The 21,645-nt window shown below is 40.7% G+C and overlaps 1 protein-coding gene across 1 annotated transcript in view; it reads left to right on the forward strand.

The window, feature by feature from the left end:
- LOC114563158 (VPS10 domain-containing receptor SorCS3) overlaps positions 1-21,645 on the forward strand; it is a 158,597-nt gene that overhangs the window by 38,252 nt on the left and 98,700 nt on the right. Inside the window, exons 3-5 of the mRNA XM_028589976.1 lie at positions 16,854-16,927; positions 18,518-18,582; positions 19,170-19,288. Coding sequence (XP_028445777.1) covers positions 16,854-16,927; positions 18,518-18,582; positions 19,170-19,288 — 258 coding nt within the window. The remainder of the gene's footprint in view (positions 1-16,853; positions 16,928-18,517; positions 18,583-19,169; positions 19,289-21,645) is intronic.

The raw sequence follows: 21,645 nt of genomic DNA on the forward strand, positions 1-21,645 counted from the left end.
TTGCTAGGTGATAGCAACAAATACAGCATGGTCGGACCCCGCACGTAGCTGCCCGTTCTATTTGCCTCGGAAAAATAAACTGGACAAAGTTACATTCGGGGCTACACTCAAAACATTCGGGGCTGAAGACACGGCAAAATCGGCTGACGCCGCTCCTGGTGTAAACCGGGACATTTTAGCCTCCCGACAGGCTTTTGTCGGGACTCGGGAGAAGCAATTAAAAATCGGGACTGTCCCGGTCAAACCGGGACGTCTGGTCACCCTAGTCAAGTAGTATCTAGCCCTGCAGATAGTTTTGGTTTTATTTCTCCACACTTTGAGATTTCCACCTCAACATAATATGCACAATTGCCATTGGAACTACTTTACAAAAAAAAAATAGTCCCAGTGGAAACTGCTGATAGTGAGGTCTATGGATTATCTACAGCAGAGCATCTGCAACTGGGGGCTCTGCGACCCTTAGGGGGTCTTCAGAGTTACTTCAGGGGGGCAGCCAAGTTTTTGTTTGTTAATTTTGTGAAAGTTTTTTTATTCAAAAATTAAAATGTCTTAAAACATTCATTAATATGAAAGACTGTGCCTTCCACATGTACAGTATGTTTAATATTAAAATGATATGGGTATAAATAAATACGATAAATATACAATACGGTATAAATAATGTATAACTATCCATCCATCGACCCAGTTTGATATGCAGCTCAGTTTTATACTCTGTCTCTTTCAGCTAAGGGGTCCATGGCCTAAAAAAACTTGGAAGACCCCTGATCTAGACTAACAGGTACATTGTTTCTCGAGGGAGACGTTGCGATTGAATTTTTTAAATATATTTTTTTAATGATGTGTGCACACTAATGACATTCCATTCCTCTCCACTGTATTGGGGTGGAAGCAGAAATCTTAAAACTGGGACAGATAAAATCCATGGCTCAAAACACAAGAAAAAAAATAAAAAAGTGCATACACTGTTAGAAAAGTCTGTAGAAATATGGTCTAATATACTGTGTTAATATGAAGGAATTTTCTGTAATGATTTGGTGCAGTGGTGTAGTCTACGTGATACGCAGTATACCCACTAGGAAAGCTCCAGGATTTCCATATAACTTCTTAAAAATGCCCAATGACACGCAACAACATACTTTCCATCACATTTTTGATATATTTTGAATTGTCATCTGTGTTTTCCTTCTTCACATAAGCTAAATAAAGGTATTTCCACCGTAAATTGGTGCATTAAAGTGTATCCCAATACAGGAAATGAAGTCGTTGATGCTCAAAACTTCCTTGGGCAGGACACCCCCCCCCCCAAAAAAAAGGCAGATTCTGGCCAATATACACACAGTACAGTACAGTACAGTATACCCACTACAATATACTTGACTACACCACTGATTTGGTGGTGTTTTTCCGTATTTTGATTTTTTGATTAAAGGAACACGCAGACTTATTGGGAATTTAGCTTATTCTCCATAACCCCCAGAGTTAGACAAGTCAATACATACCCTTCTCATCTCTGTGTGTGCTGTAATGCTGTCTGACGGCTCCAGCGGCATCAGCCCAGCACAGAACATGCAGGTGAATGGTTCCAGCAATCCTACTGCTCCCAATAAGTGACAAAATAACTCCAACATGTTCCTATTTACATGTTGTGATTTATAGAGTCACAGCGTGTACAAAAAACAACGTAACATGAGACACAGCCATCTTCTAACTGTAAACAAACCGGGAACTATATTCTCAGGCGGAAGAATATAGTACTTGGGCGGAGTGATATGCTCGCAGCAAGCCTGTCTGAGAATATAGTTCCCGGTTTGTTTACAGTTAGAAGATGGCTGTAACCAGTTACCTGCAGGATCTGTGCTGGGCTAAGCTAATGCTGGAACCGTCAGACAGCGTTACAGCACGCACGGAGACGAGAAGGATATGTATCGACTTGTCTTACTCTGGGGGTTACGGTGAATAAGCTAAATAAGTCGGCGTGTTCCTTTAAGAGAAATGCCCGTTAAAGGTACAGAGGATATACTGTAAATGTAGAGAATTTTCCTCTTTTAGGATTAACAGAAATGTCCGTAAACATTATTTTGTTTGTACTTTATTAAGTATTTATTAACATCTCCCATATATATTCAATCAGATAGTCTTGATACAATATTATTTTTACAATAAAAGGAAGAAAACAAATACATCCAAGAACAAGAACCCACACAAAGAACAAAAAAACTAAAAAAAAAAAAACCTCAGTAACAAAGACAGTCAAAAACATTTACCCTTAAAACAGCACCTGTGCAAGTGATCTGATACCTGGCTAAATGTCCCTTTGCCATTGTTCAATCTAGCTATTGAGTATCCAAAGGAAGCAGTCTCTGTCATTACTTTAGTCCAATCCGTGAGTTGTGGCTCGTTTGCATTCTTCCAGGATAAGTCTTGCTGCAGTAATAGAGCTGCCAAATGTCCGTGAACTTAACGGAAAAGGTATTGGTAATTTTCTGCCAGGGCATTATCCCTTTTTCTACAGATTTTTTTTCTTACAGTGTAGACACACAATAAAACACATTAGCATAAGCACAGGCAGAAGCACAAAGCACATACAGAAACACTACTACTAACAACAAAGACAAGCACAATGTTACACACACACACACACACACACACACACACACACACACACACACACACACACACACACGTTATTTCCATTGCAGAAATGAACAGACAGTGTGAGAGTGTGGATAGAGAACATTGTTGCGGCCAGGAGTGATCAGATCAGCAGGTGGGAGTAGCATGGTGCATCTTGTAATGGTTGGAAATCCTGTGGGAACAGGGCGTTTGCAGGGTCATAGAACAGTCCCGTCACTAATTGGTTGCACAGGTCCAGCACATTTTATCATCTGCTGTGAGACTAATGGTTTGTCTCTCTGTCCCACTTTATCCCTCTTTTTCACTCCAGGCCTTTTTCACAGCTCACAGTGCAAGTCAGAGAAAACCAGGAACTATTATGTTAGCCAGTGACAACTGATAGAATTATAGTTATTCTTTTTATTAAAAAGAATTGTTTGTTTTTGATTTAACCTAGACCCTTTTTTCCTTTGTTTTTGTGACTGATGGGAACAGCAATCTTTGAAATTGGTCCAGTATTAAGGAAGATCTCTGCAGTCGGCAGCGGCGAAACAAGCTACAATGTAAGTTAATAGGACAATTGTGCAGCTTGTATTTACCTTCACTAAAGTGCTTGTTTTGCCGCTGACAGACTCAGATTAATATTCTAAGTGTCTGACAACATTATGGAAAGGATCCCTTCAGAGATAGACCTTTAAACCTCTTTGAGACCTTTCTGTTTAACCAGAAACAGCTCTGAAGTCGCTAGCGCTAAACCCACCAGACTCCATTTAATTTGAGCGTGTATAGAGCCAGCATATTTTCACATGTAAATCGGTAAACTGTTTATTTCAACCAAAACTAGAGTTGTGATGGTTGGAAAATTAGAAAGACGACCCAAAACGGCTTTTCATAGTTTTATTTTGTTTGTCGACTTTGAATGAAGTGTATTATAAGATGCTAAAATGACTGTTTATTTACATGGAGTCTGGTGGCTTTAGTGGACACAATTTTGCAGATGTTTTTATGTTTAAAAAAAGGATCTTACTCTTTAACAGAAAGGTCGACCTCCTTAGAAATCCTTTCCATAATGTTGTCAGACACTTAGAATATTAATCTGAGTCTGTCAGTGGCAAAACGTGAAGGTAAAGGTAAAGGTAAATACAAGCTGGATAATTGTCCTATTAACTTACATTGTAGCTTGTTTCACTGCTTCCGACTGCAGAGATCTCTCTTAATACTGGACCAATTTCAAAGATTGTTGTTCCCATCAGTCACTTAGTCACAAAAACATAGGAACATAGGGTCCCGGTTGAAAAAAACAGTTGTTACCCTTTAAATGTCTGGAAGAACTCAGAAATAAAATTGTCAAATCATATTTTAGTTTTTGATATAAATGGAACTGATTGTGTTAAATGGACATATGATATCGATTGCAGGCCCCTGAATTGAATAATTTTTTTATGTGATACCAAATAATCAATATAATACTGTATCGTAAACAAAGTTGTGATTTAAACCCCTAGAAACCTCACAGCTAACAAGTAGCGTGTGCTACTTTGCAGCAGGAAACTAGCAGCACGGTCAGAGAGGACATTGAAAACCCATGTCATTCTGTCCACTGGGAACTCTCCGCACCACCACTAAACTCTTTTTTTTCTAATTGATTCCAATGGTAGAATGCCGCTATAGAGCTGTCATTTATCTTTTATTCCGATTCATATTTCATCTTAAGCAAAAGTGCACTTACACCAGGGTTTAAGTAGTTGAATGGCAACGGCAAATCCATTACTGTATGTCAGGCACATTACTGTATGTCAGGCACTTTAGTACTACATTCTACATTAGTACGGTTACATGCTGTCAGTCCGACATGCCGCCACTCCGACATGCTTCTATTCAGACATGCCGCTATTCCAACATGCTGCTATTCCCTAACCCTAACCCCTAACCTTAACCCTAATGGAAACAAAGATTGGTGGGACGTTTGAAAACAATGGAAGTTCCGCCACTCCGACAATTAGACGTCAATGTCGGAGAGGGGGTATGTTGGAATGGATGACGGAACCCGCCTCGAGCACCTGCCCTTTTATCTCTGACTAAATAACTGCCTTATTTGCAAGACATTTTTTTCTATTTATTTTTCAAATTTTCTATTCTTTTCTAAGTTTGTTTTTGGCCCATGGCATCAATCAAAAGTGTAGACATCAAGGGGAAAACCCAAGGCACGAATTAAAGGCATTTTGAAAAATAAATCTTAAGACAAGTGCCTTGGGTTTTTCCTTGATGCCCCTTGCAGTGCGTTTCCATGCACAGCAGAATAACCGGGTTATGCCAGTTCTCCTTGTATACATGAGGGTACAGTAGGTGTGGTTCTTCCAACGCAAAACTGGCTTTTTCTTCCGGTTGACCTATGTCAAAATTACACAAATGACACTAAATTAGTAAAATTGAACAACTTCATGTTTCATTCACACACTCTTGTCACAGTGTAGGAAAGCACAGTGCTCTCGCCGAGATGACAACATGTTCGGCTCATTATATCTATAACCAGTGTCGGGTGGAATTAGCAAGATAACTTTGTTAGCTAACTAGCGTTAGCCAGCGGCCACAGCGGGAGCAGCTCAGTGCCTCCACTTTTTTGCCGAGATACAGTGTTGACAGCCCCAGAGATGGACAATCAGTTTAAGCCATCTCCCGATATCCGCTGCTGCCTAGGCGGGGAGTAAAACAGATGGAGCGCAACCGTTTGCTGATGATGGCCCGCTTATTCGGCCAACGTTCTTTTGTTGTATGGTATCATAGCAACGACTACCAACGCATCCAGTTTAAAGTCCTCCTCCTCACGCACAAAGCCCTCCATAACCAGGCTCCTTCCTAACTCACAGACCTGCTCCACCTCCACAATTGAAATCGAGGTATTGCCTTAACCCGAATATAATCGTCTGTTTTTTAAACTGCATGTAAACACACTGTTGGATTTGTTCATGCCCTCTACCATAGAGCACAATCTTTTGTTCACTAACACTAGTTCCAAGAAGCTCTTCAGTTCTTCCGTTCTTCATCAACCAAAAGTGTGCTGCAATGCCCGAATAATGCATTTGAGTTCAGCGAGACAGCACGAGTCCCTGCCTTTCACAGCCAGTAACACAAACCCTGCCAACAGCATCCACGTCTCTACTGGTGACAGCCAGCCAGGTAACGATAGTGTTACCTGGAGCAATCGGAGAGCCCTTTCTTAAACGCGCTGTGTTTTAACAATGTGAAATGGTCACATTTTGGGTATGTTTAGTTGGTTAAGGTGAGAAAAAGATTGTGGTTTGGGCTCAAATCAGTATGTTTGAACCTACCTCTTTATGCAGATTTAGCTCTCTTATACTTCCTGCGGCCACTAGAGGATGGCGCCGTTTGAAGCTATAGTGCGTCGTTTCTGTCGCCCCCATTAAGGAATTCTAAGTAATGACAACAACACTGTCGGCTAGAGGTGTGACGGGACACAAGGTTTTTAACAGAAGATTGATGAGAAGATTTTAACACTATTTAAAAAAAAAATTAATGAAGAAATAAGACTGGAAAAATAGTCCTTTATTTAATCGAATGTCACGAAATGAAAAATGAGCACTGAAATGCCAAAAACACAAATGACTGGCTTCTCTCCTATATAACTAACATGTACGGTGGATGTTACGCTTGTTACGTTAACTTGGAGACAACTTGGAGACAACTTTGTAGAACGGGTGGGAATCTTCTATGCTGATTTCGAGGTTCAAGTCAGACTCATCTGTCATGCTCTGCACTTGTGTGCTGATATCGCGAGACACGTTTTACATGGGACGAGATCGTCACACCTCTTCTGTCAGCGCATCCGCAAAAGCATTATGGAGTCTTCAGATAGATGTCATTATCTTCACTCGAGTTTCTGCGCGGGAAAGTCACCAGACGCCACAATCTTCTGAACATAGTCCTACTGAGAAATCCAGAGAGAGTTGTGTGGGGCTGATAGTCTTAATTAGCTTTGTAGCAACTCATTTGGCAATGGCTTGAATGTAACGAACGTACGTTAATATCAAAAAGTTACGCACTAAAGCTTTAACCATTAAAGCGTAAATATGGGTCATAATTGCTGATCGTACAAAAGAGCTAAAGCTATAGTGTGCAACTATTTTATATTAATCAACGTCCGTTACATTCAAGCCATTTCCATATGAGTTGCTACAAAGCTATTTCTGCCTATCAGCTCCATAAAGCTCTCTCTGTATTTTACGTCACCACTGAGAAAGGACAACAGCAGCGTTCAGCTTTGGAGATGAAGAGGACATACAAATGACAAGATATTTACTTCTTCTGAAGAGTCCATCATGCCTTTTTAATCCCCCCGTGTCCTCCTTGATTTGACGGGTTAAACGCTACTGGCAACTGCGTGTAGGGTTGGTGGGGGGTGGTGTGCGATCACCGAAGGTTTGCGTCATGTGGATGCGCAGACAGTGTTGTTGTCATTACTACAGAATTCCTCATGGGGGAGACAGAAGCTACGCACTATAGCTTTAAACAACTTAAGTCGTCGTTTCTTGAGGGAGGACGGTCTCAAAATGTCAAGCATTTCCTGCTCTGAAAAGACAAAAAAGAAAAAGGTTCCATGTAATTCATCTTTCAGTGGTGGATGTGTAAGCTCTCCTGTGAGAGACCACAGTTTGAATAAGTTCATTTTTTAACTTAAGTTCCATCTGTGTTTGATTTACCTAAGTTCCCTGTGTAGATTTTGTTTCATGTAAAGCACAAGTTAAAGCTCTGGAAGAAGAAAAAAAGTAGACTAATGCATACCCAAAAAGATGTATTCCCTATATGTATTTATTTTGAAATTCAATATCCCTGCATAACTCCTAAACTAAGAGTAGTGGAACAAAACCTGCTTATTATACCTATAAGCATGCAGCATACTTTAAGTTGTTTGATGGCTTAATGTGATAAAACCACTGCGCAAACCACAAGTTTTTTTTTGTGAGACATAGCCCTTAAAGACCTTAGCTCTGATCCAAACCACAGAGTGATACATTTCTTGTTGGCCTTGACACACCGTTATGTGTAAACAACGTTTGAGTGCGCTTTCATGTATCTCGATTAACATGAATTATTCCTGAGATGAGGAGGCTTACTCATGCGGTGGAATGGCCTGTTCGACTCTTGGATGTTTTTGTACCTGAGCCTTGGTGGTGTATTATCATTCAGTTATTCTATCTACTGTCTTAGAAAGCGTGCATCTAGCATGTCATATACAACAAAAAATATTCTTCTGAGAGTTATTTCTGTTTCACCTGATTTGAATGCAGCTTTACACTGGGAACACACCGCAGGCGCAAGTGTCGCGTAGCAGCCCAGTGTCGTGACAGTTCGTGAAATGGTCACGTTCGAAAATTGTGACCTGTACATGAATCAATGAATCATAATGACGTGACCGTTTCACGAGCTGGCGTGAGACCGGGTTGCGCGTAGCGTAGATACAAGCCTGATCGTGCGCCTGGCCTTTCCCACCAGACGTGTATTTCTCCGCGCTGGTCACAAAGCGATCCTCCTCCTCGGCTCTCTCTATCTCTCGTTCTCTCGCTCTCTCTGATAGAAAGAGACAGGATGAGTGGGGAAAACTGGCAATTGTAGCGTGTGTGTGTGTGTGGTTGTGTGTCACTCTCTCTACCCGTCCGTCGCTCTCTCTCTGCGCGTGCCTGATCGCGTGTCTCGCTGTGAGAAGCCAAGACAGCCAAAATCACCTTAAACCTAATGGGTGTTTTATTTTGAAATGTTATATTTTTGTAAAGCATCCGGCTGCACAGTGCTCTTCCTGTATGTGATTACCTGCCTGGCTTGACCCATACTCCCAAAAAAAATAGAGGAGACGCCGAAATGATCGCTGCAGCGACGCGGACGCTACGCGCCGGGTGTGGCCGGACAGATTGGATAACATGGGCGCCGAAATAAAAATAGCTGCACTACGCTGCTTACGCCTGCTGCGTGCACGTGTTCCTGGTGTCTTTTGACATAAATGTATATTAGTAGGGTGGGATTTTTGGTTTTTGATCATGCACATCAAAACAAAACATGCAGGAATGAAATCCCCCTTCCAATACCATGGATATAGAGCCACTCAGCCAGCCATGCTAAAACACTTATTTATCAACTTCAATATTCAATGGAACATAATCTCAAAATGAAATAGCACAGCGTGGTGTCAACATAAAACAGCGTGGTGTCAACATAAAACACAGCGCTGTCAAGCCGGGGAGCACAGTTCACTTTGCAGCGAAAACCAAATACTTTTCATCCTCGTTCATTCCTCGGGAGTGTTTTAATCCAAACCACCATCTTTTTCCTAAACTTACCCAGACGTTTTAGTTCCTAAACTTAACTGTAATTGCAGCATGATGATCACTTTTTCTGGCTAATCTCCACCACCATGGCCCCTGAAAGCACCATCATCTGGCGGTGCCTGTAGCCAGCTCACAGTCACCTGTTGGCGGCTAAACAACTGCTGCTGGTAGCCGGCGTCCTGGAGCTCTGTAGCAGCTTTGGATAATTCGATTGACAGGTGGATGGAAACATAAGCTACTGCTGCACACTGTTATTTCTTACTCTATATCAGAGAATGAATTCTTTATTTTAACATGAATGCAACATATTAGCAAATATGAATCAGCCTATTTGTGGAAAAAAAAACAACACTGATGACAGGCTGACTGGTCTATAGGTAAGGTAGTCACTAAGGTAGTCATCCACAGATCCAGTTCATCCTAAGGATTCTCTGTGCCACATGTATGTTTAGCATTAAAACATGATTTACAGAATCATGCCGACAGTTATTATTTTGATAGCTTAGTATTCTATGCACTAAAAAGGTATGTAAAAGGCTTTAGGCCACCTTACACTTTATTGTAGTTCCAGTTTAATATGCAACTTCATTTATAAAATATATGTAGTAGGGGGTCCCTGCTCCGTCTCTCTTTCAGCTAAGGGTTCTTTGGTTTAAAAAACTATGAAGACCCCTTCTCTACATCATTCATTTCCCACCTGTATTGCTTACATTTAGCAGTTCTGTTGTTTTTATTCATGCATTAATTAGGTGAACTGAGACAAGACAAGTGACACTACAGAAGACAGAACTTAATACATGGGTGACATGACAGGATTACCATACGGGGCAAAACAGTAAGCAAATGTTAGATCTTCAGAGGCCTGTACTACCAATCAAGATCAGCATGCCCTGGATTTCTTTCAGTTACCCGGCTTCACTATCCCTAACAACCGCGGTCCTGCTTAACCTGTGTCACGACGCTGGTTAACAACTAGTTCAGTCAACCCACGGTTTCCCAATCCAGCGACGCAGTCGTTCACGTAAAAGAGCCAGGGTTTTTTTTCAACCAATTGCAAACTTCTACCAGAGCCGCAAGTTTTATATAAGAAGAGCAAACTATAATTCTACATAAATATGAAGAACACAGACACGGTTTTGCAGGCAAAACACAATACAGTCGCTGCTTCCTAAAACAGGAAGGAATGCTGGCAAAAAAAATAGCCGATGCTGTAGATGCGTAAATCACAACTCTTATCAATATTAATTCCCCATCAGTCAGGGCCGAGATCTGACCATAATTACACTGGTGCGTTCCATAAACTGTCGTTGCTTTAGCCTATTATTTCAGTTGCAACCCTGGCAGTGTGAAGCGATCGTGAGAGCAAATAAAAAATATAAAAACATAATTCAAACCTATCTATCTATGAATGGTGACGACATTATCAATCGAGTATTGATTGGTCAGTAGGTGGTGTTTTTACACCGGTTGAGCTTTAATCTCCAACATACCATAATGCTCCCGACCAGGTTAGGTGTTAAGCATAAGTTACCACGGTGATTGAACCCGGTAACAAGTGATCCACCATCGTGGTACAGAAAACCCCGGGTTGAACATGAAGTTACCTCGTTAACACCAAATTTTGCTTCGTAGTACAGGCCTCCGGTGTGGTGTGTGTGTGTGTGTGTGTGTGTGTTAGAGAAGGTGCAGGACAGTCTCTGGTGTAGGATTGCTGTGTGAGGCAAGGGTCTCCCTTCTTTAGCCGCCCCCCCCAGGCTCTGGGGAAGGAGCCGGCTGATGGAAGTCGCATGTCATCGCCCATTCGCCCATCCTGGACAGCCCCCAGACCCTTCATGTTCATGTCGATATAGATGATCTATTTAATTTTTTACAATTTTATTTTGTTGTTGTTTTTATTAGGACATCAAGCCATCCCAGCCAGGAAATAGAAAAAAGAAAGAAATGAAAAAAAACTGCGGAGTAAGATAACAGAGGGGGCAGCAACATATAGCAATAAGAAATATAAAAATAAATCCTGAGTGAAAACATAAGACCTTATGTAGAGACAAAAGCAGAAAAGAAAGAAGAAAGAAAAAAAACCTAACTACAGTGATAATAAAAGTAAGAATAGGTTTGCTAATGCAGTTTTAAAAGGAGCTAGACACTTGCAATAATAAGAAGGCAATAAATAAAGGAATAATAGCCAAATAAATATTAATAATAAGAATAACAATTATTAGAATGATAATAATAATAATAATGGCAGTAATCAAGAGTAGTACTATAATAACAAAACAAAACAAATATAATTTAGGAAGAAGAAAAAAACTGAAATAATAGTGTAAATAACAGCAATAATGACAACAGCCATAACATGGTATTAGGGTTACATACCAGGGGTGCAGCTGAGTGTTGTGCTGTGTATGTTATGCATGAAATAATGCATGTATTTTATAGTTTATAGATGTAGATCATTTCTCCATTGTTATGTGTTCTGTAAAGAGGTCTATATCCATCTTGAGATGTTTAGTTGTGTTCTGCTATTCCAGTTTGGAAGGACGGTCTTGCTGGCGACAGTTGGAGCGATGAGTACTATTTTAGGTTAGGGGGTGTGATTGATGATAGGTCGCCTAACAAGCAGAGTGATAGGGAGAGTGGGATCCTGCAGTTCAGGATGAGGGACAGTTTATCAATGATTCCTTTCCCAAATTGTTGTATGGGTGGGTAGTGCCAGATTGCATGGATGTAATCGTTTCGTGTTAAAGGGGCAGAGTGGGCAATTACTTGAATCTGAGAAGGCCCATTTGATGCATTTTTTTGAGTGATGTGTGTTTTAGCTGGCCTTGTGCTGTAAGAGTTGGAGGCTGGGTTTATGTGTCACAGAGAATGTGTTTGTGCAGATTTCGGTCCAGTTGTTGTAAAGTGATATGGATAAATCTTTCTCTCTTTTTGAAGTAGGAAGAGATATTGTCTGGTCAGTGTTGATATGTTTGTCCAATTTGAAGAGGGTGTTATTAGGTGTTGTGAGCTTGACTGTTTCTTCTGCTAGTGTGGATGTTTCCATATTGCCTTGTTTTAAGATGAACTTATGTGTTATCAACACCAATTTGAGTTGTAAATACTTCATGTCCTATGGTCCTGTGATATAAGGTCCAGGAATTTTGGACGGATTGAAGGGACCCAGGTTCCATTCAGCCCAAGATTATTTGTTCTGGGAGATGGGTTAATCCTTAAAGGGATGGATAAGCACATAAGAAGCTGGGTCCAGACTAGTTTAATGATGGCCAGACAGATTCTTTTTAAGAGGATGGAAGAAGGAAGGGCTGCCGTCAATCCAGGAGTGGGCGTGTGAGATGTTTAGGGTGGCAGCGTTTGAAAAAAATGTCATAAATGGTTTGTCAAATTGGATGTCTATGCTAGAAAATGGTACCTGAACTTTCTGGAGGGCTCCTTAGGCACGTTAAAGATGTGTTTGAAAACCGCGGCCGACATTCTCTGGTTTAGATATGAGGTCGTATTCCTGCCACCGCTAGGTGGGTGTACATGAGTCATTGAGAAAAGGTAATTTGTTGTCTGACTGGTAGATTCATCCATCTGGTTGTGTCGTCTTCAGTTGTTTTGATAAGTGGGTTGAGTTTTTCTCCCATTCCGGAATGCTACATGGACATCGCCAGACCCTCCTCTGCAGCGCTGTGTAGGAAGGTCTGGCAAAGTGAGACTAGGGGTTACAAGACTTCAGACTTCTGCTTAAATTTGCTGTAAACAATCACTCTGTGCAAAGTCAGTTATCTGGCAACCAATGCATCAGGTTTATCCCTAGTTATGTGTGCACACTGTTTAAATGGCCATTAAGTGTAGCGCAACTCATACCTCCTACGTTGGGCCCCGTGCTGTATTCCAGTGATTTAATGCTGGACAGCCTGTAACGTTAGCATTAGCACGTAGTGTCTTTACACCAGCTGACAGCAACTGTCCTTTAGCGTAGCAGAAATCCAAACGGTTACAGGCAGCTCTCCTGGTCCTCTTACTTCATCTCCCTACGTCCCAAACGCTCCGTGGCTTTCAAATGAAGTTCAAATGATCTGAGTTTTTGGCAAATGTTGCCAGCGACAGCGCTACAGATGTTTTTTGTTAGTGATAAAAACCACCTGATGGTCGACTTCAAGCTTAAAAAAAAAAAGGTAAAGCAGTGTGGAGTAGTAAAGTCCACTAGTGACTAGTCTGTGCAACCCCTAGTTTCTATCAGTTCTTGTTTTATTCTTTAAAAAATAAATAAATGGGAAAGATGGTTTGCCAAGAATGTCTAAAAAGAAAAAGAACTCAGCAGGGAAGCCATCTGGGCCCGGCGCTTTCTTGGAACGTATTAACACGAGTGCTTTGTGAAATTTGTCTGGTGTAAATGGTTTATCTGATGCTTCATCTTGGTCTTCTGTTAATGTAGGCAGGCTTATAGTAATGTATTTATATCATTGAGGTTTGGTTCATTGTTTGTCTATAATTCGTGGCAGATAGTTTGAAATGTGTTTCTGTGTCTTTTTGTGAGATAAATGTCTTTCCCACTGACTTTTTTTTTATAGCTGAGATGAAATGTTATATATTTTTTGATGAAATTGATTTCCATGATGTATTATTATATTCAAATTCAATTTAGTTGCTGGACAATCTCTTATTTATGTCAGACAGCTCTAATTTATATTTCCAAAGTTTATAAATTTTTTATTGCAAGTATTTTCTAACTCCTTTTTTAGTCTAGATTGATTTTTTTTATCTGCTGTCTCTGTTTTCTTCTTCTTGTAAAATGAATAGAAATATTATTTCCCCCTGTATTTCCCAGATTAATGTTGGTGAGTTGATTGGAGACACAATGTTGTTGAATAACACATTTTAGTCTTAATGGCACAGAATAGGAGGTTTAATCATCGACTAGAGGCATGACTCTGTCAGCGTTCCTCTTGCTCGCTCCCTAAATATGAACAATAACCTATATTTTATTTTAGCTAAGCATAAAACAACAATCTGTATCAGTGCTTTACAAAAAGCTTCAGCATAATATTGTCCCGACCTTATGATATGATAATAAGAAACTTTTCACTAAAAGTATGCTCTGTGTGTGAAGCACACCCCCTCATACACATCAGCTACCGGGTCAATGAAAATGCCCAGCAGCAACGAGTAAGTAAAAGGGTCACACGCAATTCTAGATCGCTACACATATATATACTGTATATATTTTATGGGGCATTTTAGGCAGCAAAGGTCTAGAAGCGAGGACATTGCGGTTCATGGTCGGTGCCTTAACCCCTAACCGCCAGGGCGTCCAAGCTAAATCAACTGCTGAAGAAGAGATTTTGTGGTTGGAGGATAATGTCACAGTCTAATAGTGTGTCTCATTTCGGATATTTCAGTGAGTGCACTTACATGTAGTACATTGTGCACACTTGTGTAGTGCATACATTTCGACAGGGTAGTGTTGTCTCAAAGTAGCAAGTGTGAGACACCGCGTAAGACTACATTTAAATCAGTAATTGGTCCATTTGTCCCTTCTTCCTTTATTCACCTTTTTTGACTGTTAAGTCTTTTTTTAAATTTAGTTTTTATTTGTGGAAAAATCTGAGGAGCAGTTAACCATAGTCCTCATAAATCCACCAGAGGTTAAAACGCCGACATAAAGAAAGAGGAAGGGGACGGACATCGGCGAAAATACATGCATCCGGTGGAGTTTCCTGCGGCACAGGAGCAATCCCGGAAGTGGAACGTCAAGGATATAGACTAACCCTACACACATCTGGCTCAGACTTTACAAATTACTAAAAAAGTCCACATTCTGCATTTCACAGCACCTTTAGCTGAATGTCCACCATTACCTGCAACCTGACGCACGAGTCGGTTCAACCCAAATGTTTTCTAAATCTACCATCAATATGAAAAACTGAATTTATCCAACCTCCCGTCCTTTGCCAGCTCCTTCGGCTGTCACCATCGGTGGCGTGGCAGCCTTTTGATTTATTGAAGTGAGTGGGAAACTATGAAGCTTACTTTGTGACAGCTCAGAAGCTTTAAAATTTAAGATGTCATTGAACTGATGAATGGATAGAGAAGAGGCTGAGCTTGCCCGCTGGCGTCATATGTCACTGTCCAAAGTGATGAGGGACCGTGCCTGCCTTATACCGACCCAAAGGCTCCGGTGGGGAAGCTTTCATTACTGCAGCTGGAAGAATCAGAAATCACATTGTCTGTGTAGGGGTACTGCATATTAGACTTTGTACAATTTCATAAAAGGTTTTAGACAAATTTTTTCTCCCAGCTAATACTAGATCCATACCGTAACCACAAACAGGATACACTAAGATAGATGCTTTGGTCTTCTGTCATTGTCAAGCATGCCAAACACATGGCACAAGGCAACAAGTAGGAACATTAGCATAGAGCTCAACACCGACAAACAACAATGAGGAGCTGTGACTACAACATCAATCAATACAGTGTTAGGAAATGCACCCCCGGTTATTAAGTTTGTCCGAGCACCAGAAGATGCAATTAATACACTGAAATTGGGCCACTAGCTACATACTGTACACCTTTGCGCCAGCTGAGCTATATATCATTCCTTGCATTTATGCAGTGCTGGAAGAAGTATTCAGATCCTCAAATTACTTAAGTAAAAGTACTGATACCACACTGTAAACATACTCTGTTACAAGTAGTGGTTGTTGTTAGCGGTCCCCCACACTCATTTTATAACCAGAGGGGATCGATGATTTTAGGCAGCGGCACCCAGGCTGAGGAATGCACTGCCCCTCTCTTACGTTGTTCAAATGCTGTTGATTCTTTTAAAAAGCAGCTGAAGACTTTGTTTTTCATACGGCTTTTATGGCTGGCTGATTTTCTTTGAATTCTTATCTTTTATTTATTGTATTTCACTTTATTGTGAAGCACTTTGTGATTTTTATCAGTGAAAAGTACTACATTAATACACTTTACCTACTTACTTACTTACTTAAAAGTCCTGCATTGAACATTTTAAAGTTACTTAAGTAATAGTAGGCTATTTAAATATCATCAGGAAAATGTACTATGTGTTATAAGTAAAAGTATTCAATGCAGAACGATCCTGGAAATCATCAAAACAGTTGTGTGTTTAATGGTCTGATCATTTCAGCTGGACTTGTAGGCCGTTATAGTTTAATTTATAATAAAATGTGTTTTGAGTGCAAATATCTTAATGTGTAAAGTAACTAGTAACTAAAGCTGTCAGATTATTGTAGTGGAGTAAAAAGTACAATATTTCTCTCTGAAATGTAGCGGGGTAGAAGTAGAAAGTGGCATGAAAAGAAAAGACTCAAGTGAAGTACAAGTACCACAACTTATAAGTACAGTAATGGAGTAAATGTATAGTTAGTTGAGTTATATCCCACCGTTAATTTTGTGTAGCTCATTCTGCAGGGCCTTGGTTATGATTGGAGGCTAAGGAAACAGTTATATGTTCAACATTTGTTTTCAGTACAACGGCACGCTAAAACCTACTGAATCGCACTAAATGATTTGATGATCAAGCTGAAAGTGACCACATTAATGTCACATCTATTTCAGTTTTAATGCAGCCTTCCCATTATGTGCATTGTCTGTTTATAGCTCTATTTTGTAAAGGGAGAAGGGGGAATAAAGATGCCTATACATGTGACAATATGTTAGCTTAAATGCTCAGTTGGTAATGATAATAGCAGCTCATCGCTCTGTCGGCCTATCTCCCACCCTGATAATGCTTTATAGCCCCAGAGTAACCTCCACGCTGGAATTATCCAGCCACGTCTCAAGCTCGCTTGTCACTTTTACAGCTTTTAAATCAGCCAGACTAATTAGAAGCCGGACCGATGTAGAAGCATGCATTCATCTTGCCTTTCCCCTCCCCCCCCACCACAGTTGTACAGTTCATTGGACTTTGGAAGAAAATGGCAGCTCATCCACGAACGCGTCACGCCGAACAGATTCTACTGGTGAGTCCACCCTTTTTTTACATCTTCGGCCTGTTCTCTTTTGACTCTGCTCCAGTCCTCTTCTCCGAAGGTATTTTCATCACTCAGAAATGCAGAAACTGTTGTGTGCTCATGTTCTGAGTGACTGAGCGAGAGATATTGGCGGCGTTGAACAAGGTGTGTGACTGAGTGGTGATGCTGCTGAAGTTCTGCACATTATCTCCCTCTTGATACAATCAGGCAGAGATTAATCTCCTTCTTCAGAACACACTTTGCATTCCGCGTCAGAGGGCATGTCGCACTCCACTTCATTTCTCACATCCCATCCTGCTCATATTAGGCATATTGCGCATAAATATTAAATGAATATTTTTTTACACCAGTGATAAAAGGAAAGTGTGGAGGTACATATGGTGCAAAATGTGAGAGCTTGTAGACTTGCTGTGAGCACTTTTAGAGTATGATGTGAGAACGTTCAGAACGGAAATCTGAACTTGTATGTCAATATTTTCCCTTAAAAATATATACACACACGTGTGAGCTGAATTTGAAGTCACAGAAAGAAAAAAGAAAACTGTAGAAAAAAAAATTAAGTTGAAATTTTCACTCAGAATATATTCACACACCCTGTGTGTTTGTGCATATTTTATACAAGTTAATACACAAGTTCAGATTTTTGTGCTACAAGTGCTCACATCAACCATATATTACCTTCATACGAGAGGGAGGTGGGTTTCTACGGATGCATACACGCAGATACAGAAGCTTATGTACACTATGGGGGGCTGTGACTTATAATGGATCCGGGACGTCCCTGTCACTGCTCATCCAGTCACGTCTCTTGCTCACTCCCCCTGCAGTGTGCCTGCTATGTTAGAAAGTGCACGCTCATTACAAACGTAGGCCCGGATCTATTCCAGCTCATTGCCCCTCTCCCCCTCTCTGAGGTGACTGGGGTGTGCCCCAGATTGCCGGTGGCTATATCCACTCTAACTTGCATAAATCTGGAGCTACTTCCGTGCCATCACGGTATAATCCTAAATAATGTGCACAATCCATCGCTGGCTTCACCCTTCCCCCGCCAAAGCCCCTTCAAGGACATCTAAACACTGGATGGGCCTTTAGCAATGGCCAGGCAGGCCTCCAGTTGGCTGCATTTAGACAATGGCTTCATCAGCCTCCAAGGGATATGAAATATCACGACAATGGGAATGCTGCGTCCATCCAGTCTAATCCACAAACTGTGAAATGAGCAAGAAAGCAAGATTTTACCCAGAGATATACTCACAGTCAGAGAGTGCAGGGACCCTGCACCACCTAGTCAATGATAAGGAGACTGCATATGTATTTGTATTGTTGCATTTTGCTGGAAGGGAACGAGCCGAGAGTTGCTGTGAATGTGCTTGCCATAATGTGGAATTTAGAATATGGGGAAAACATTCCTGTGCTCTCCATATTCTTGCCCGATTCTTGTCCCTTTTTCTGTTTCCACCCTCCAACTGCACTGACAACTTTCTGGTATTTCTTTGTTTCTTTGTTCCCTTTACATCCCTTTCTATTCATTTACATTATGATTATGTGTTCTTCCGACGGTCTGTCATTCTCTACAAGGTCTGTCTCCGGACTCGACAAGGAGCCAGATCTGGTCCACATGGAGGCTCATACACCAGATGGAAGTGAGTGTCTCCTACACCTACACACATGCACATCAAAGAAGAGTAATGAACAGCTCTATAGGAGAAAAGAAGGTGTCCCCAGGGAAACAGCACTGGCTCGCCCCACCAATAAACCCAGTGCAGGATCCTTGCTTAATATGGCCTTTCTTCTCTTCCCTTTCCCTCGCTGAATGTCAGCTCCATAACTCTGACTGGCAGCACCACCAAGGCCCTCCAAAGGGGACATAGGTGAAACTGTTTATGCCATCCCGTAATGTCGGAGCGGCATTCAGCATTGCTTTTTTCTCATATAACTGTGGTGTGATTGACAGGCCAAGATGCTTGTTTGCGGTATCCACACATGATAAGAATACATATGGTGCTACAAAGAGAGGCAATTTAGTCAGAGAAAATGTCAGACTGCACAGACGGGTGGACTACAACTCTAAACAGTGTCTTCTGAGTACCACTTTAATTACCCTTCAAGGAGGCTCTCAATAATAAATTATGTATGTGTTATAGATAAGGTCTTGCTACAGCTCAACATACTATATGAGAAGCATGCAAATACAATTTTCATGCTTTCTGTATGTCTTCCTATGTGACAGATGTGCAGTACGTCACGTGCAGAGCTCCGATGTGCACAGAAGCTAACAGGAACTACCCATTCCCTGGATACATCGACATCAGCTCTTTGGTGGTTCAAGATGACTACATATTCATACAGGTAGACTTCTAAAGAGTCAGGTTCCCCTAATTCTTGGTACATGATGAATTTTGCTATGTAGACATTATCAACCCTGATTAAAATGTGGTGATCAGTAGCTTAGCTGTTTTGTATGAGATGTGGGTGTGTATTCTATAATTATTATGTAATTTCTCATTAATTAATAAATAAATAAATAAAATAAATTATTATGATGATTTTCTAAGTTTCGTTAAGCTACTTATGACCACAGTGGAGTGGATAGACTTAGTAAAGTTAGAGAAACGCCAGCTACGACCATCAAATAGTTTTGGCTAACATGTTAGCGAACAGGGGTCTACTTAAATGTAAAGGAGATTCAGAACAACAGAAGCATCCAGTTGGACAGGTTTCTGGTCACCTGGAAACTGTCTGTCCAATATTTAATTCCGGTATTCACTTAACCTTCTGTCTTGATTTGCTCCGCTAGCTCCACAGAAACATTTCAGGGCCTTTAGCGTTTTTCCATCCTCATACCCAGTGGCGTTTTTTATATCTAAAAATATTGTTGGGGCACAATTTCAAAAGATGGGCTACATACCAGTAAAACTAGAATACTCTGTATATCATTCTGTTAAAGGTCCCATGGCATGAAAATTTCACTTTATGAGGTTTTTTAACATTAATATGAGTTTCCCCAGCCTGCCTATGGTCCCCCAGTGGCTAGAAATGGTGATAGGTGTAAACCGAGCCCTGGGTATCCTGCTCTGCCTTTGAGAAAATGGAAGCTCAGATGGACCAATCAGGAATCTTCTCCTTATGAGGTCATAAGGGTAAAGGTTACCTCCCCTTTCTCTGCTTTTGGCCCACCCATGAGAGAGCGACATCATGGCTTTCAAACGAGCAAAGTGGCAGTTGGTCAAAGCCACACACCCCCCCCCACAGACACAGAAATGGCACATCCTAAGGAAAGCTCATTGTGCGACTGGCTCTAGTGGCTGTAATTCTGCCCCAAGGCTGAATTTCGGGAAAGAGACTTCAGATACAGTATTAGGGGAAAACTAAGGTCTATATAAAAGACTTCAGATACAGTATTAGGGGACCACTAAGGTCTATATAAAAGAGACTTCAGATACAGTATTAGAGGACCACTAAGGTCTATACAAAAGAGACTTCAGATACAGTATTAGGGGACCACTAAAGCCTATATAAAAGAGACTTCAGATACAGTATTAGGGGACCACTAAGGTCTATATAAAAGAGACTTCAGATACAGTATTAGGGGACCACTAAGGTCTATATAAAAGAGACTTCAGATACAGTATTAGGGGACCACTAAGGTCTACATAAAAGAGACTTCAGATACAGTATTAGGGGACCACCAAAGCCTATATAAAAGAGACTTCAGATACAGTATTAGGGGACCACTAAGGTCTATATAAAAGAGACTTCAGATACAGTATCAGGGGACCACTAAGGTCTATACAAAAGAGACTTCAGATACAGTATTAGGGGACCACTAAGGTCTATATAAAAGAGACTTCAGATACAGTATTAGGGGACCACTAAGGTCTATATAAAAGAGACTTCCGATACAGTATTAGAGGACCACTAAGGTCTATATAAAAGAGACTTCAGATACAGTATTAGAGGAACACTAAAGCCTATATAAAAGAGACTTCAGATACAGTATTAGGGGACCACTAAGGCCTATATAAAAGAGACTTCAGATACAGTATTAGGGGACCACTAAGGTCTATATAAAAGAGACTTCAGATACAGTATTAGAGGACCACTAAGGTCTATATAAAAGAGACTTCAGATACAGTATTAGGGGACCACTAAAGCCTATATAAAACTAAAGCCTATATAAAAGAGACTTCAGATACAGTATTAGGGGACCACTAAGGTCTATATAAAAGAGACTTCAGATACAGTATTAGGGGACCACTAAGGTCTATATAAAAGAGACTTCAGATACAGTATTAGGGGACCACTAAGGTCTATATAAAAGAGACTTCAGATACAGTATTAGAGGACCACTAAAGTCTTTATAAAAGAGACTTCAGATACAGTATTAGGGGACCACTAAAGCCTATATAAAAGAGACTTCAGATACAGTATTAGGGGACCACTAAGGTCTATATAAAAGAGACTTCAGATACAGTATTAGGGGACCACTAAGGCCTATATAAAAGAGACTTCAGATACAGTATTAGGGGACCACTAAGGTCTATATAAAAGAGACTTCAGATACAGTATTAGAGGACCACTAAGGTCTATATAAAAGAGACTTCAGATACAGTATTAGGGGACCACTAAGGTCTATATAAAAGAGACTTCAGATACAGTATTAGGGGACCACTAAGGTCTATATAAAAGAGACTTCAGATACAGTA

The sequence above is a fragment of the Perca flavescens genome, chromosome 2, assembly GCF_004354835.1.
Source record: "Perca flavescens isolate YP-PL-M2 chromosome 2, PFLA_1.0, whole genome shotgun sequence".
NCBI classification, from domain to species: domain Eukaryota; kingdom Metazoa; phylum Chordata; class Actinopteri; order Perciformes; family Percidae; genus Perca; species Perca flavescens.